Source organism: Myotis myotis, unplaced genomic scaffold, assembly GCF_014108235.1.
Source record: "Myotis myotis isolate mMyoMyo1 unplaced genomic scaffold, mMyoMyo1.p scaffold_m19_p_7, whole genome shotgun sequence".
NCBI classification, from domain to species: domain Eukaryota; kingdom Metazoa; phylum Chordata; class Mammalia; order Chiroptera; family Vespertilionidae; genus Myotis; species Myotis myotis.
Window position 1 is genome coordinate 62,891,378 of NW_023416379.1, and position 13,026 is coordinate 62,904,403.

Genomic DNA, 13,026 nt, shown 5'->3' on the forward strand with positions numbered 1-13,026 from the left:
TTTCCCCTCCCCTCGTCCCTCAGTCCTCTCCCTCCTTCCCCTCTCCCCCGCCGTCTGGAGTCCCCAGCGAACACCAGCTTCCGGCCAATGGCCGTCTGCGAAAGGGTGTCCCGCCTCTTCCGCTTTTACACAGGAGGTCGCAGCGGCGCCTGCGCGTCTACTGCCAGGGTCAGCAGGCCGATCCCCTGGGCGGAACACCAGCGCCCGGCGGAGCCACGCCCGGGGGGTCCATGGCGATGAGCTATAACTCGAAGGATGAGGTGGACGGCGGGCCCCCGTGCGCTCCCGGGGGCGCCGCCAAGAACCGGAGGCCGGATAACACGGCCTTCAAACAGCAGCGCCTGCCGGCTTGGCAACCCATCCTTACGGCTGGCACGGTGCTCCCCACCTTCTTCATCATCGGCCTCATCTTCATCCCCATTGGCATCGGCATCTTCGTCACCTCCAACAACATCCGCGAGATCGAGGTGAGGGAGCGCGCGGCGTGGGAGCGGGCGCCGCCTGGAGCGGGACCCTCGCGGCCTGCCCCCCGCTCCCCCCCGTCCCCCCGTCCCGGTCCTCAGCCCCCGGGAGGCGGGCCCAGGCCTCGCCTCCCCGCACCTGCCCTCTCCTCTCCCTCGGGTTCTGGTCTCTCCGCGGCTTTCCGAATTCGCACTTTCGTCCGCGCTTCCTCTTGCGATTCACACCATTAGGGACGGAGTGAGCGTTTAGTGCAGAGGGTGGGGCCGAGGAAGAACACCCCTTCCGTGCGCGGTTGATGTGGCTCCGTGAGGATGTTTATTATTATTATTATTATTATTATTATTTTTTACCCCCAACGGAGGTTAAGAGCGAGAAAGGAGAGAGAGAGAGAGAGAGAGAGAGAGAGAGAGAGAGAGAGAGAGAGAGAGAAAAGTTATATCCAGACATGACTCCGGGAGAACTGACGTAGCCAGAATGTCATTCCCTGCGTGGGAATTGTCAGAGATGATCACCTTGGCCATTGTTGGGCGAGGACCGGAGTCAGGCATGACGTCTTGGTGGTTTTTTTTTTTTTTTAGCTAAAGAAGTTGTCGTGTGTTGCCAGGTCACAATTAGGACCGATGACCGACGTGTGCACAGGACCTTTTATTTGGAGCAAATTGATGCTTTCAGTTGTAGGGCACGATACAGGTAAAAGGTAACCTGAAACTTCAGTTCCGGATATGCTTTTAGGCTCTGTGTATTAATAATCATGCCCTACATCCGCCCTAGTTTTTGTTCTTTCTAGATTTTAAACTTTTTTTTTTTTTTTTTAAAGAGAGTGAATGATCACAGAATAAGTGGTACACTGACCTGAGTATTTTACTGCTCTAAGACATGATAGAGAAACTTGGGGAAGCATCTTGAATCGCCAAAGCAGCCATCATAGGCTGTGCGTCCATCTGCAGTGAAGACAGGGTGATAGAATGTAATACTTCGTATAGGTGTCCGGTGTTAAACACCTGCTCGTCGTTTTCCTTGAATATCTGAGGGTATTTTTATCCGTTTGGAGGGGCAGTACCTGGCACCAACTAATCTGGATTTCTTCGTTCTATCAGGTTATATCATCTCCTTCCCCTCTATTTTATGCATGTGAGTTAATGGGGCTTTCAGAGTCATTTTATTTCAACTACAGGAATAGGCATAAAAATACCTGTTTTCCAATTTAATTTACCTTACCTCTGAAAGCAAAATTGATATGTATTTTTAATTGTACAGTGTTTAATTGTACACTTCTAGGTTAGTAACAGTAATGAGAATAGTATCTATAGCATAGTTTTTAAATATTTTACTAAAAATTCAGTTTAGTAACTAGAGAAAGAGTCACAGTCTGTTTTCCCAGTGTGCATTTTTATGTGTTTTATCATTTCTGTCTCCCGAACAGTCCTTCAAATGTAGTACCTCTTGTTCTCTCAGCTACACTAGGATCAAACATACGAGTGAAGTAATGTATTGCAAGGACCGTGGGCTCTGTCCGGGCTGTGGTCAGGCAGAGCTGGGTTTAAATTCCATCTTAGTCACTAACTAGCTGAGTTTCTTGGAAAACTTCATCTCTCTGAGCTTCAAGTTTCCTTATCTGTAAAATACATAAATAATGCCTATCTTTTAAAAATATGAGAATTAGAGTCAGTGTAGATAAGACTCTTGGTATTTATTAAGTTTGTATAATAAATAGCTACTATTATTATGATTATTAATCAGATGATAAATGGAGCCAGACAGGTTGACATTTGGTGGTAAGCTAGAAGAATATTGTAAAGTTGAGGCAGAAACCCAAACCCAGATGTCTTTATTTCCATCCAACCTTAAGCTTTTGCACTACATTAGGATTCTTACTGCAGTGTTAGGAGGTAAGAAGAAAATAATTTAACATTAGATGTTTTATCATCTTATTTAAACTTCTTAAGATAATAATAATGAAAGTAGCAATAATTTGCAATTTTATGTGATCGGTATTTATTATCAAAACTCAGCTTTGTTAGTATATATTATACTATGAAAATAAATATTTACTTCCTTTAAAACTTTTGGGTTTTGAAATGAAATAAGGCTCTTCACCTTTACACTAAGTAGTTGGTGACATGGAAATTTCTTAAATAATTCTTCTGTATATACTTCTGATTCAAGTGGCTTGAAGGGTCTACTGCAGCTTGGTCTATCCTTTTAACCGTTAAAAGGATACTGAAGTTAAAAGTCAAGGCATTAGAGTTGAAGTTCCATCTCTGTTAGTGACCCTAAGCATATTTTTCAGTCTCAGGTTTTTTACTTGAAGAACCAAAAGATTCAGACTCGATTTCTAAGGTGATGTTTAATTCTAAAATTGTATGACTTCCAACTTTAATGTGATTTTTAAAAAAATGCTGCATATCCAAATTGCATCTCTTTTGGAACTAGAGGAAATGAAAAGTAGAACTGATTAGGAATTTTGTAACCAACACTGACATAAATTGTGGGAATAGAATTAATTTCCTTTTTTTAATTTGGCTGTTAAATATGTTGAAAATTGGTTCTGAATTAAGCCTGGAATTTATTATGAGAAAAACCTAGGGAGCTTTCCCAAAACACATATGCTTGCTTCAGCCTACTCACCACCCTTTACCAGATACTAGTTTAGTTTAAAATATGCTGAGGGTTATTTAAAGTAAAGGAGCAATGAAAATTTCTTGCCAACATTTACTTTCATACTATAAGTTGCTCACGCCTCTTAACTTATTCCTCATCTTTTAAAAAATTTTAAGAACGCCAAAACCGGTTTGGCTCAGTGGATAGAGCGTCGGCCTGCGGACTGAAGGGTCCCAGGTTCGATTCTGGTCAAGGGCATGTACCTGGGTTGCGGGCACATCCCCAGTGGGAGATGTGCAGGAGGCAGCTGATCGATGTTTCTCTCTCATCGATGTTTCTAACTCTCTATCTCTCCCCTTCCTCTCTGTAAAAAATCAATAAAAAATATATTTAAAAAAAAAAAATTTAAAGAACATTTGTTTTTGTGTCAAATTACTAGGCCCAAGGAGCTTTGCCAATAGTTCTTTTGTAATATAGCTTAAAGTGCTAAGATTAAAAATCCAAGCTTTTTAAGTATAAAAATCAGTGGGTCTTTATGATAATTCTAGAAATGTTATACTAAAAATTACTATTGTTGTAAAGCACATTGGACTCACCTAACAAAGATGTAAAAAAGGTGTTTTTAATTTAATGCTTATATTTGTTAATATATCTTCCTCCCACCCCCATTAGGTTCATATATCTTGTTTAGTTGGTTTTTAGATTTTCTGTAATAAAATGAAAACTGAGGTTGTTAATTTTATCTTTCATAGGAAAATATTTAATGTCTCACTCAACATTAAGATTTAATATATATATGTATGTGCATATATAAATATATTTTATTAATCCTCACCTGAGGGTATTTTTTCCATTGATTTTTAGAGAGAGAGAGGGAGAGAGAGAGATACATTTATTGATTGCCTCCCACATGCATCCCAACTGGGGCTGGGATTGAACTCAAGACCAGGGCCCACGTTCTAACCACTGAGCACACCAGCTAGGGCTATCTTCATATGTTATTAGCAGCAATGAATAAATATTTCCTTTAATTTGGCAATTATAGGAGTCAGGCACATTTTTCTACCTCAAAGATAATGTGTTTCTAATTTAAGGCTCTTGTTGGTGAGGCTGAGATATTAATTGAATAGAGCTAACTTGAAAAAAATAGTGAGTATTCTGACCTTTTACAAAGGCATTTGTCAGTGTGAAGTTATGTAGTTTAATGGTTAGAATTGGATGAGGACATTATTCAGAATAATATTCAGAGTAAATTAAAAAACTAAACATTAACTTTAAATTAATATTGCCAAAAGTGTTCACGATAAATTTTCATCAAATTGTAGTGGATTAGCACCCCCTCCCCTGGTTGATAGAAAACTCCAAATCTCATTTTTGTCACTTTATATTTAATCCTATTTATTTTATTTTTCTTGTTTTTGATAAAAATACAGTTTTATTTATTGTTTTACTCCTGTGCAACTTGGATTCTTAGATTCCAAGATTTTTAAGAGGATTAAAGTTCTTTTCTGCATTGAGTGTAAGTTGCTTTGTAGATTGTTAAACAATATAAGCACTTTATGATAAGAAGTTTAACGATTTTAATATTCACATGACTTGCAGTTGCTTAGAAGCCGACTCTTGGAAATTAAGAGGTTTGGGGTTAGTGTTTTTAATTTGTTACTCCAGTAACTTTAGTACTTAGGTCAAGGCATGACAAAGTAAATATGGCCAGCCAAACCGGTTTGTGAGCCCCAGGAACTGAGAATGGTTTTACAGATGAACATGTACCATTGATTTGATGATAGAGAACATTAAGTTTAAACACCCAATTATATGAAATGTTTCCCTCCACCCCAAAATAATTCCATTCTTAATAATAGACTGGTGTTACCAGAAAATTGTACACAATTGTTATTATATTTTGAATGTCAACAATAAAAATTAGTGCAAATTTGTTTTCTCTTTTGGTATAGAAGAGTCTGTATAGTATTCTCAGTCTTGCCTCTTGGTTTGCAAAGCCTAAAATACTTTCTGGCCCTTTACAAACAATACTTTCCTGCCCTTAACGTCAAGTTTTAAAGAAACATACCGACAAATTTAGCATTTGTTACAAAAATATCAGTATTTAATTATACTTTCTAATCCTCAATAATCTTTTAGTTAGGTATAATGATCCCTGACAATTGCTTGTGTTCTTCCTTCTTTGTACAAATTTAAATACCTTAGCTAAATTTACCATTAATCTTGGCTCAGGTAATATCCTTCTCCTTTTCGCTGTCACATCAGATAAAGTTTAAGCAACTAAAGAAAATTGCTTTTGAAAGTTTTACTTAGGTTACCTTTTGCATTCGTTAGAGTCTCTAAAAGGGACCCCTGACAAATTCCTGAGTGTCGACTGATCAGTTCAAAGGGGCACTTAAAATGCCATTTTTAATGTAATCTAATTAATACTTAAAATGATATACCTTATTACTCAGCATTTTGTTGAGTGATCTGTTTAGGTCTTTTATTGATTTCCTTTAAGACAAATTGACATTCAAAACTGGAAGTTTTCCAGTCCTTGGACAGTGTGAAAATTGCATGTCCTTCAAATTCCTCCTTTCCCACTGCATTAAATTCTGTCTGTTCTTAGGAATTGGTTAGGAGTAGGATGTATTTTTAGGATTACCAAGAAGAGATGACAGTTTGATTTAGGGGAACAATCACAATGGAAGCAAAACAAATCTGAGAAATACGATAACTTAAATTGATCTATTTATCTACCTCTGTTGTTCTGTTTTGCCTCTGGTTCTTTGTGTTTTGTAGTTAAGCTGATGGGCAGGTTTCCAATTTATTGTAATCTGCACTGTACCATGTATGCTTTTGACATTTAATAAGAAAACTGTAGTTCCTCTCCCACTTGGTAGCCTCTCTGTTGGATAAGTTTTGAACTATTATCGTTAGTATAAACTATTTTTTCTCCCTATCCTTATTGAGGTATACTTGACAAATAAATTGTATATATTTAATAAGTTTATTGTGATGGTGATATACATATAAATTATGAAATCTCCTTAGTCAAGCTAATGAACATATCCGTGTGTGTGTGTGTTTTGAAAACACTTAAGCTCTATCCTCTTGTCAAAAAGACAAGAAATAATAAGTGTTGGTGAGAGTGTGGAGAAAAGGGCACCCTTGTAGAATGTAAATTGGTACAGCCATTATGGAAAACAATATGGAAGTTCCTCAAAAAATTAAAAACTAAAACTACCATATGATCCAGAAATCCAAAGGATTTTATATACTATGTATATATCCAAAGGGAGAGAAAACTTTGTTTTTATACCCAACAGATTTTACTACAACCTGGATATTAGGTTAGGTTAGGCTACCCTTGAATTTTAGCTGATGAAGGAGGGCATAGTAAATGATAGAAAAAGTTTGTGGACAGGGCCTCTTTTTTATTTTTTCACACAGAGAGCCCTTAAGGAGCCTGTAATCTTTTTTAAGAATTTTTTTCTTTTTAATCCTCATCTGAGGACATGATTTTATTGAATTGAGCTGGGGGGGGGGGGCGGGCGTGAGAGGAGAGAGAGAGAGAGAGAAGAGAGAGAGAGAGAGAGAGAGAGAGAGAGAGAGAGAGAGAGAGAGAGAGAAAGAAAGAAATGATGTGAGAGTGAAACATGGATTGGTTATCTCCCACACTTGCCCTGACTGGGAATTGAACCCACGACTTTTCGGTGCATGGGATAACACTCAACCAACTGAGCCACACTGACCAGGACAGAGCCTGGAATCTTTTGAAGGAGATGAGACAGACATATAAAAGGAAAACTAAGTATTGCTGGATGAGTGGCACAGACAGAAAATGCCTTAGTAGTTTAAAGGAAGACAACATCACATCTGTCTTTAATAACCCTGGAAAACTTTGTAACTTTGTGTTGGAAATGGGGTTTGAGCTGGAACTTGCAGGGTAAGTAAATGGCAGTTCTAAAGGGGAGGTTGGATTCATTTCAAGAAGGAGATTAATATGAGCAAAGTTGTACTGACAGGAAATCAAAAGGTATATAGAGAAAATAAGGATAAGGGCCAATCAGCTGGTGCCATGTTGTAGATAGACTTGTATTTGATAGTGAATGTATTAAATTGGGAGAATAGCATGAGGGGCACAATGTGTATCAGATAAGATTGGGTTCAGCAATGAGTAAAATTTTCATTCTCATGTGAAATCTCTTAGAAATGCAGTCCCTGGCTAGTATGGAGGCTGTTTTACTGAATCCACACTCTCTAGTTTATTGCTCCGCCAGTCTTAGGGTTTGGCTCCAATGCTCACAGTTCAGACTGGAGGCTAGAGTTCTAGTTGTCACATCCTTTTCCAGGTAGTAGTGTGGAAGAAGGGATGAAGAACAAAGGAATAAAGGACTTTTAAAGTCCATCCATGGTGAAGTTTTAGCAGAGGTTTTGTGGTATTTTTCCATTTGGTGATGGTATAAGTTGGTTTGAGAAATAATGAGATAGAAAAAACGTTATCAAAAAATAAATTAGTTACTTCATTTATACTTTGTGGGTCTTCAAATTGAACAATTACGCCTGAAATATTTGTATAATTTCTCTAACACTGGTAAAATGTCATTTTCTGCCCATTCTTTAGAATCACTTTCACTGTCAGATACTATCGTATTTCTCTTTTGCCTTCGCGATGGTCTAATGCTAGACTCATTACTATCTTCTGACAAAATACTATCTTCCAACTGACTGCCAAAGACACTCAGCCAATCAGACAAAGTGTCTGCACATAATTCGCTCAAATGTTCTTCTCTGCTGCAATGCCTCTTTTAAAAATCTTTTGCCAGAATAAAAGATGGATGGAAAGAATTAGATGTATTGCTTGTCACATCTCTGGAATTACTGACCGATGAGTTGAGAAAAAGACAAAAGTTAACTTGTGACCGGTCAGTAACATTTGGACGCGGAAACACAAGTATACTTGTGACCAGTCAGTGGGTGTTAGTGACAAAGCCACACTAGCTACAAGGGAGGCTGAGAAAAGGGGTCTTTAGATAGTAATTGAGAATTTTATACTGTGAACGAAAGGTGGAACAAGTTGGGGTGAGGGGTCGTTAACAGTCTGTAACACGGCTATATTTGGGAAGATTTGTCTGGTGATACTGTTATGTTGGCTGGATGGGAGCTGAGTCATCTAGATGTCAGAGTCTAATAGTTTAGACACTGAATAATGGTTACATTTTTATATTGATTATAGTATTGAGTTTAACTTTATTTCATGGTAAAAGCCAATATGTGTTGTGTGGTATACGAAAAGCAAATCAGGTATAGGACTTTGATGTTAAGACTTTAAAAAAGTTATAGAAGGAATATGCTCTCTTATTTTCTTCAGCCTGTCTTTTTCTTTCTTTGTTCAGCATATAAATGCATTCTAATTTCTTCTCTTAAACATGGCCCTGGCTAGTGTGGCTCAATTGGTTAGACGTCATGTCATGCACCGAAAGGTTTCCGGTTTAATTACTGGTCAGATCTCATGCCAGGGTTGCAGACTTGATCCCTAGAAAAGGTATGTGGGAGGCAGCTGATTGCTGTTTCTCTCTCTCCCTTTTCCTACCTCTCTAAAAATCAATAAAAAAGAGAAAATATCCTATCTTGATTTAATTTAATAATAAAAATGTAATAATGACCCATATTATTTGAGTCTGCTAAGAATTTTACATGACATTTGATACAGGGACACTTATAAGGGTAATGTTGCTATTCTCTGCATTTTATTTTCAGAGGTTGGATGTTGAATCTGAGAATAAGTCATTTGCTTAGTCACAGCTGGGATTCAAATCCTAGCACTCTGACCTCTTGTTTTGTTTCTTCTAGGTGCTGGTCTGTATTCTCTTTTTTCACACACTCTCTTTTGAAAAGAAAGATGTGCACACTTACTGATAACTAGAGGCCCAGTGCATGAAATTCGTGCACGGTGGTGGTGGTGGGGGGGTGTCCTTCAGCCCATCCTGCATCCTCTCGCAATCCAGGATCCCTTGGGTAGGGTCCCTAGGCTTGGCCGGCTATCAGGGCCTATTGGGGCTTTCCTTCCCCTGGCTGCCAGCAGCTGGCCCCGCTGCTGCCACTGCTTGCCATCTGTGCGGCGCTCCTCCTCCTCCCCTGCCACTGGTCGCCTCCCTCTGTGGGCGACAGGTGTGGGGTGTGATCCCTTGGCTGGCCTGGGCATCCTTCTGCGGGGCGATTGCTGGCTGGCCCCGCACACCTGGGCCTGCTTCTTTGGGGTGATCGCGGAGCTCCCCCTTTCCCAATCGATCGCCCCACCGGCCGGTGGCCTGGACTTCCCTCCTTAGGGCAATCAATTGCAGAGCTCCCCCCCCCCCCCATTAACTCATTCCTTAATCCACTGTATCTGAAGTATGTTAGATGGTGAAAAGTGTCATGAAGAAAAATGAAGGGGAGTAGGAATGGTTGAAGAATAGTTGACAATTTTGTGTAGTCAAGGGATGCCTCAGTAAAGTGGTATTGTGTAAAGGTCTAAAAAAGATGAGGGAATGAGCCATATTGATATCTGAGGGAAGAATGTTTCAGACAGAATAAATAAGAGCAAAAGTACTTAGTAGGATGTTTGAGGAACAACGAAGTCATTGGCTGGAGCAGAATGAGAAGTGGGGGAGGATAGTAGAAGATGAGGCTAGAGTGGTAAAGTAGTGGGGTGCACATCACATGGGTCGTTACAGGGATTTTGGCTTCTACAGGCAGTGTAATGTGAAGCAATTGAAAAGTTTCACACAGGTAGGTGACATGATCCTACTACTTAAGATTAAAAGAGTTACCCTGTCAATGATATGGAGAATATTATCTGGGGAATAAGTAGAAGCAGGGAAACCAGTTAAGGGGCTATTAATAATAATTCAAGTAGAATGAAGATAACTAAGATATTTTGGTCTGCATTGGAAAGATGGAGTTGTAGTTTATCAAGGTGGGAAAGACTGTAGAAGTTTTGGTGTGATAGTAGGGGGTTGTGGGGGGTGAGGAGCTGAATAAAGAGGGTGTTTTTTTTTTTGGTTTGATTTTTGACTTGCTACGATGAGACACCTTTTAGATAACCAGGTTGGAAATAATGAGTAGGCAATTGAATACATGAGTGTAGAGTTTAGGGGGAAGGTTGAGACTGGGGTTACACATTTGAGGGCAAATCAGCATAAATATATAAAGACATAAAATGGAATGAGATCAAGAGAGTGATTATGGCTCTGAGTCACTCTGTTGAAGCGGTTAGGGAGATCAAGAGGAACTAGCAAAGGAAACTGAAAAGCAGCAGCCAAGGAGGCAGGGGAAAAGCAAAGAGTGTAGTGTCCAGGAAACCTGTTTCAAGGAAGAGGGTGTGAACAAACATGCCAAATGCTGATGATAGTTACAGAAGCAGGACTGAGAGCTGACCTTTGAGTTAGCAACATGAAGAACTCTGATAACCTGTCTTACAGTGAATGGCATTACCATCTATGTGTTTTTTTAAAGCTAGAAATCCTGGAAATCAACTTAAACTGATTTGTCCTCATCTCACCTCTAGGCATTAAGTTGTGTGAATTCTCTCTTTATATTTTTTTGAATCTGTCACTTTCCCATTCCTCCTGCCCTTTTCTAAGTTTATGTTCTCAACATTTCTCACGTGGATTATTGCAGTAGCATTTTGTTTTCTTTGCTTCTAGTCTGGCATTTTCTTAAGTCTTTCTGCACTTTACTGCCAGAGTAATCTTTTAAACATTATTTTTAAAAATTGATTTTAGAGAGAGAATAACATCAATGTGAGAGAGAAACACTGATCCGCTGCCTCTGGCATGCACCTCCACCGGGCATCGAATTGGGATCAAACCTGGCCAGGAATTGAACCTACCACCTTTTGGTGTAAGGCAAGCATGTCAAACTCAAAGGCTAACACAGACCAAATAAACAAGGTTTAAGTTTATGTGGGCCACAAAAAAACAAAGGCTTCAATTTTCATAGAAATGTAGGTTTATTTCAGTAGAGACGTGCTGAATACAAAGGGCTGAAATAAGTGAGCAATCGTTAACATAAAAAATAGAATATTTTAATAAAATCAATATTTTTTCTTATACATTAATTTACAAGACACTGAATAACTGTACAAATTAATAAGCATAACACAAATAAGCCTATTTTTCTTGTTCTTCGAAAGCAAAATATTTACTGCTGCACACACCAAACAAATAAGTCCATGGCAATTGGCTGTTAAAAGATTCGCTGCTAGTATTAGTGGAGAGAAATGGTGCGCCTGCACATAAGGTGGGTAAGGGAAATGAATGCAACACAATTATAGTAATCAGCCATTAGCGAATGTTGTAGTTCGTTATTAATAATTATGTATGACAGGATATTGCAAAAATTAAGTTACGAAATTTTTATTAAAACGTTTCTTACACACCGTTATATTGGCTGGGTTGCAAAAATATTCGTTGTGGGCCACATACGGCCCGCAGGCTGCGAGTTTGACATGCTTGGTGTAAGGGATGACTAACCCAACCGGCCACACTGACCAGGGCCAAAGTGATCTTTTTAGAAGGCTAATTGGAATACAGTGGGGCCTTGACTTACGAGTGTCCCAACTAACGAGTTTTTCGAGATAGGAGCTCTCTCGGCCGATTTTTTGCTTTGAGTTGTGAGCTGAAATTCCGGTTACGAGCCAGCTTCAGATACCCCACCGCTGGTTGGCGCAGCGAACGTCACAGTGATCTCCACAACATCAGCCCAGTATCATGTGTCTCACTCGTTCACTTTATGATTTGACATATGAGTAATTTGAGTTACGAGCTCCGTCACGGAACAAATTAAACTCGTAAGTCAAGGCCCCACTGTATTTCATTCTCTTCATTAAAATTTTTCTTGTGGCTCCCTCTAGCATTCAGGATAATTTTAGATCCTTAATGTAAAATATAATTTTCTTTATGATAGGCTACTTTCTACTTCTCCAGCCTCATATACCATTCCCCTACCCTTTGCTCTAGCAGTAGCAAACTATTTTAGTTTCTGGGATGTATCATGCTGCTAGATCTACCTTAAATGTCCTTCCTTTTCTTATTCTACCATGTTTTTTCAAATTTCATTCCTGTCAACACTATAGAAAGTTTTCCTTGATTTCTCCCTTTCCCCACCTGATACATATGCTTCTTTCAGGTTTTAGAAGTACTAGCTTATGACCTGTCATAGCATTATCAAATTATATTCTGTAGCCCTAGCTGGTTTGGCTCAGTGGATAGATAGATCACCGGCCCATGGACTGAAGGGGGTCCCAGGTTCAATTCTGATCGTAGGACACATACTTCAGTTGCAGGCTTGATCCCTGGCCGTGGTTAGGGCTCATGTGGGAGGCAACAATTCAATGTCTCTCTCTCACATCGATGTTTCTCTATCTCTCCTCTCCCTTCTACTCTTTTCTAAAAATCAATGGAAAAATATCCTCAGGTGAAAAAAAAAAGCAGTCCTAAAAAAAATTATATTCTGTAATTATTGATTAACATGACTTTCTATTCCACTAGTCTTTAAAATCTTTTGTGGTACAAACAATACATTTTTCTATTATGTATTCCCATCCTATATATAGCACAATGCTTGGCATCTAATAGGAACTAGGGTGTTTGAATGAATAGATTAAATAATGAAGTTCAATTGTTATAATCAAGTTTTAAAACAATGTATTGAGAGTTTAATCATCTGATTGGTATTATGGGTTTGAAGGAGTTATTGAAATTAGCCAAGGAAAATGTTATATACTACAAGATCAAACTTATATAAACAGTGATATCCGTCTGTATCTAAAGGCAAAACAAATTTAGTAAACAGGTTGATCAGCAAATGTTGCAGCAAAGGAAGGGGTATATGATTTTAAAAATGGCATAAAATACTTCACCCCCACTCCCCAAATTTTTGGAAGCTTATTTTAGAAGGAAGTACTGTTATATCCTTATTAGGTCTCAAAAA

General features: G+C 39.0%; 1 protein-coding gene across 2 annotated transcripts in view; it reads left to right on the top strand.

Moving 5' to 3' along the window:
• Positions 1 to 62: 62 nt before the first annotated feature.
• The window catches only part of TMEM30A (transmembrane protein 30A), a 37,874-nt gene continuing 24,910 nt past the window's right edge, over positions 63 to 13,026 (top strand). The window contains exon 1 of one of the 2 annotated variants that reach the window (XM_036316625.1): positions 63 to 467. In XM_036316625.1, the coding sequence (XP_036172518.1) occupies positions 231 to 467 (237 nt within the window). In that variant the 5' untranslated portion in view covers positions 63 to 230. The remainder of the gene's footprint in view (positions 468 to 13,026) is intronic. The other variant, XM_036316624.1, reaches the window with a different exon arrangement.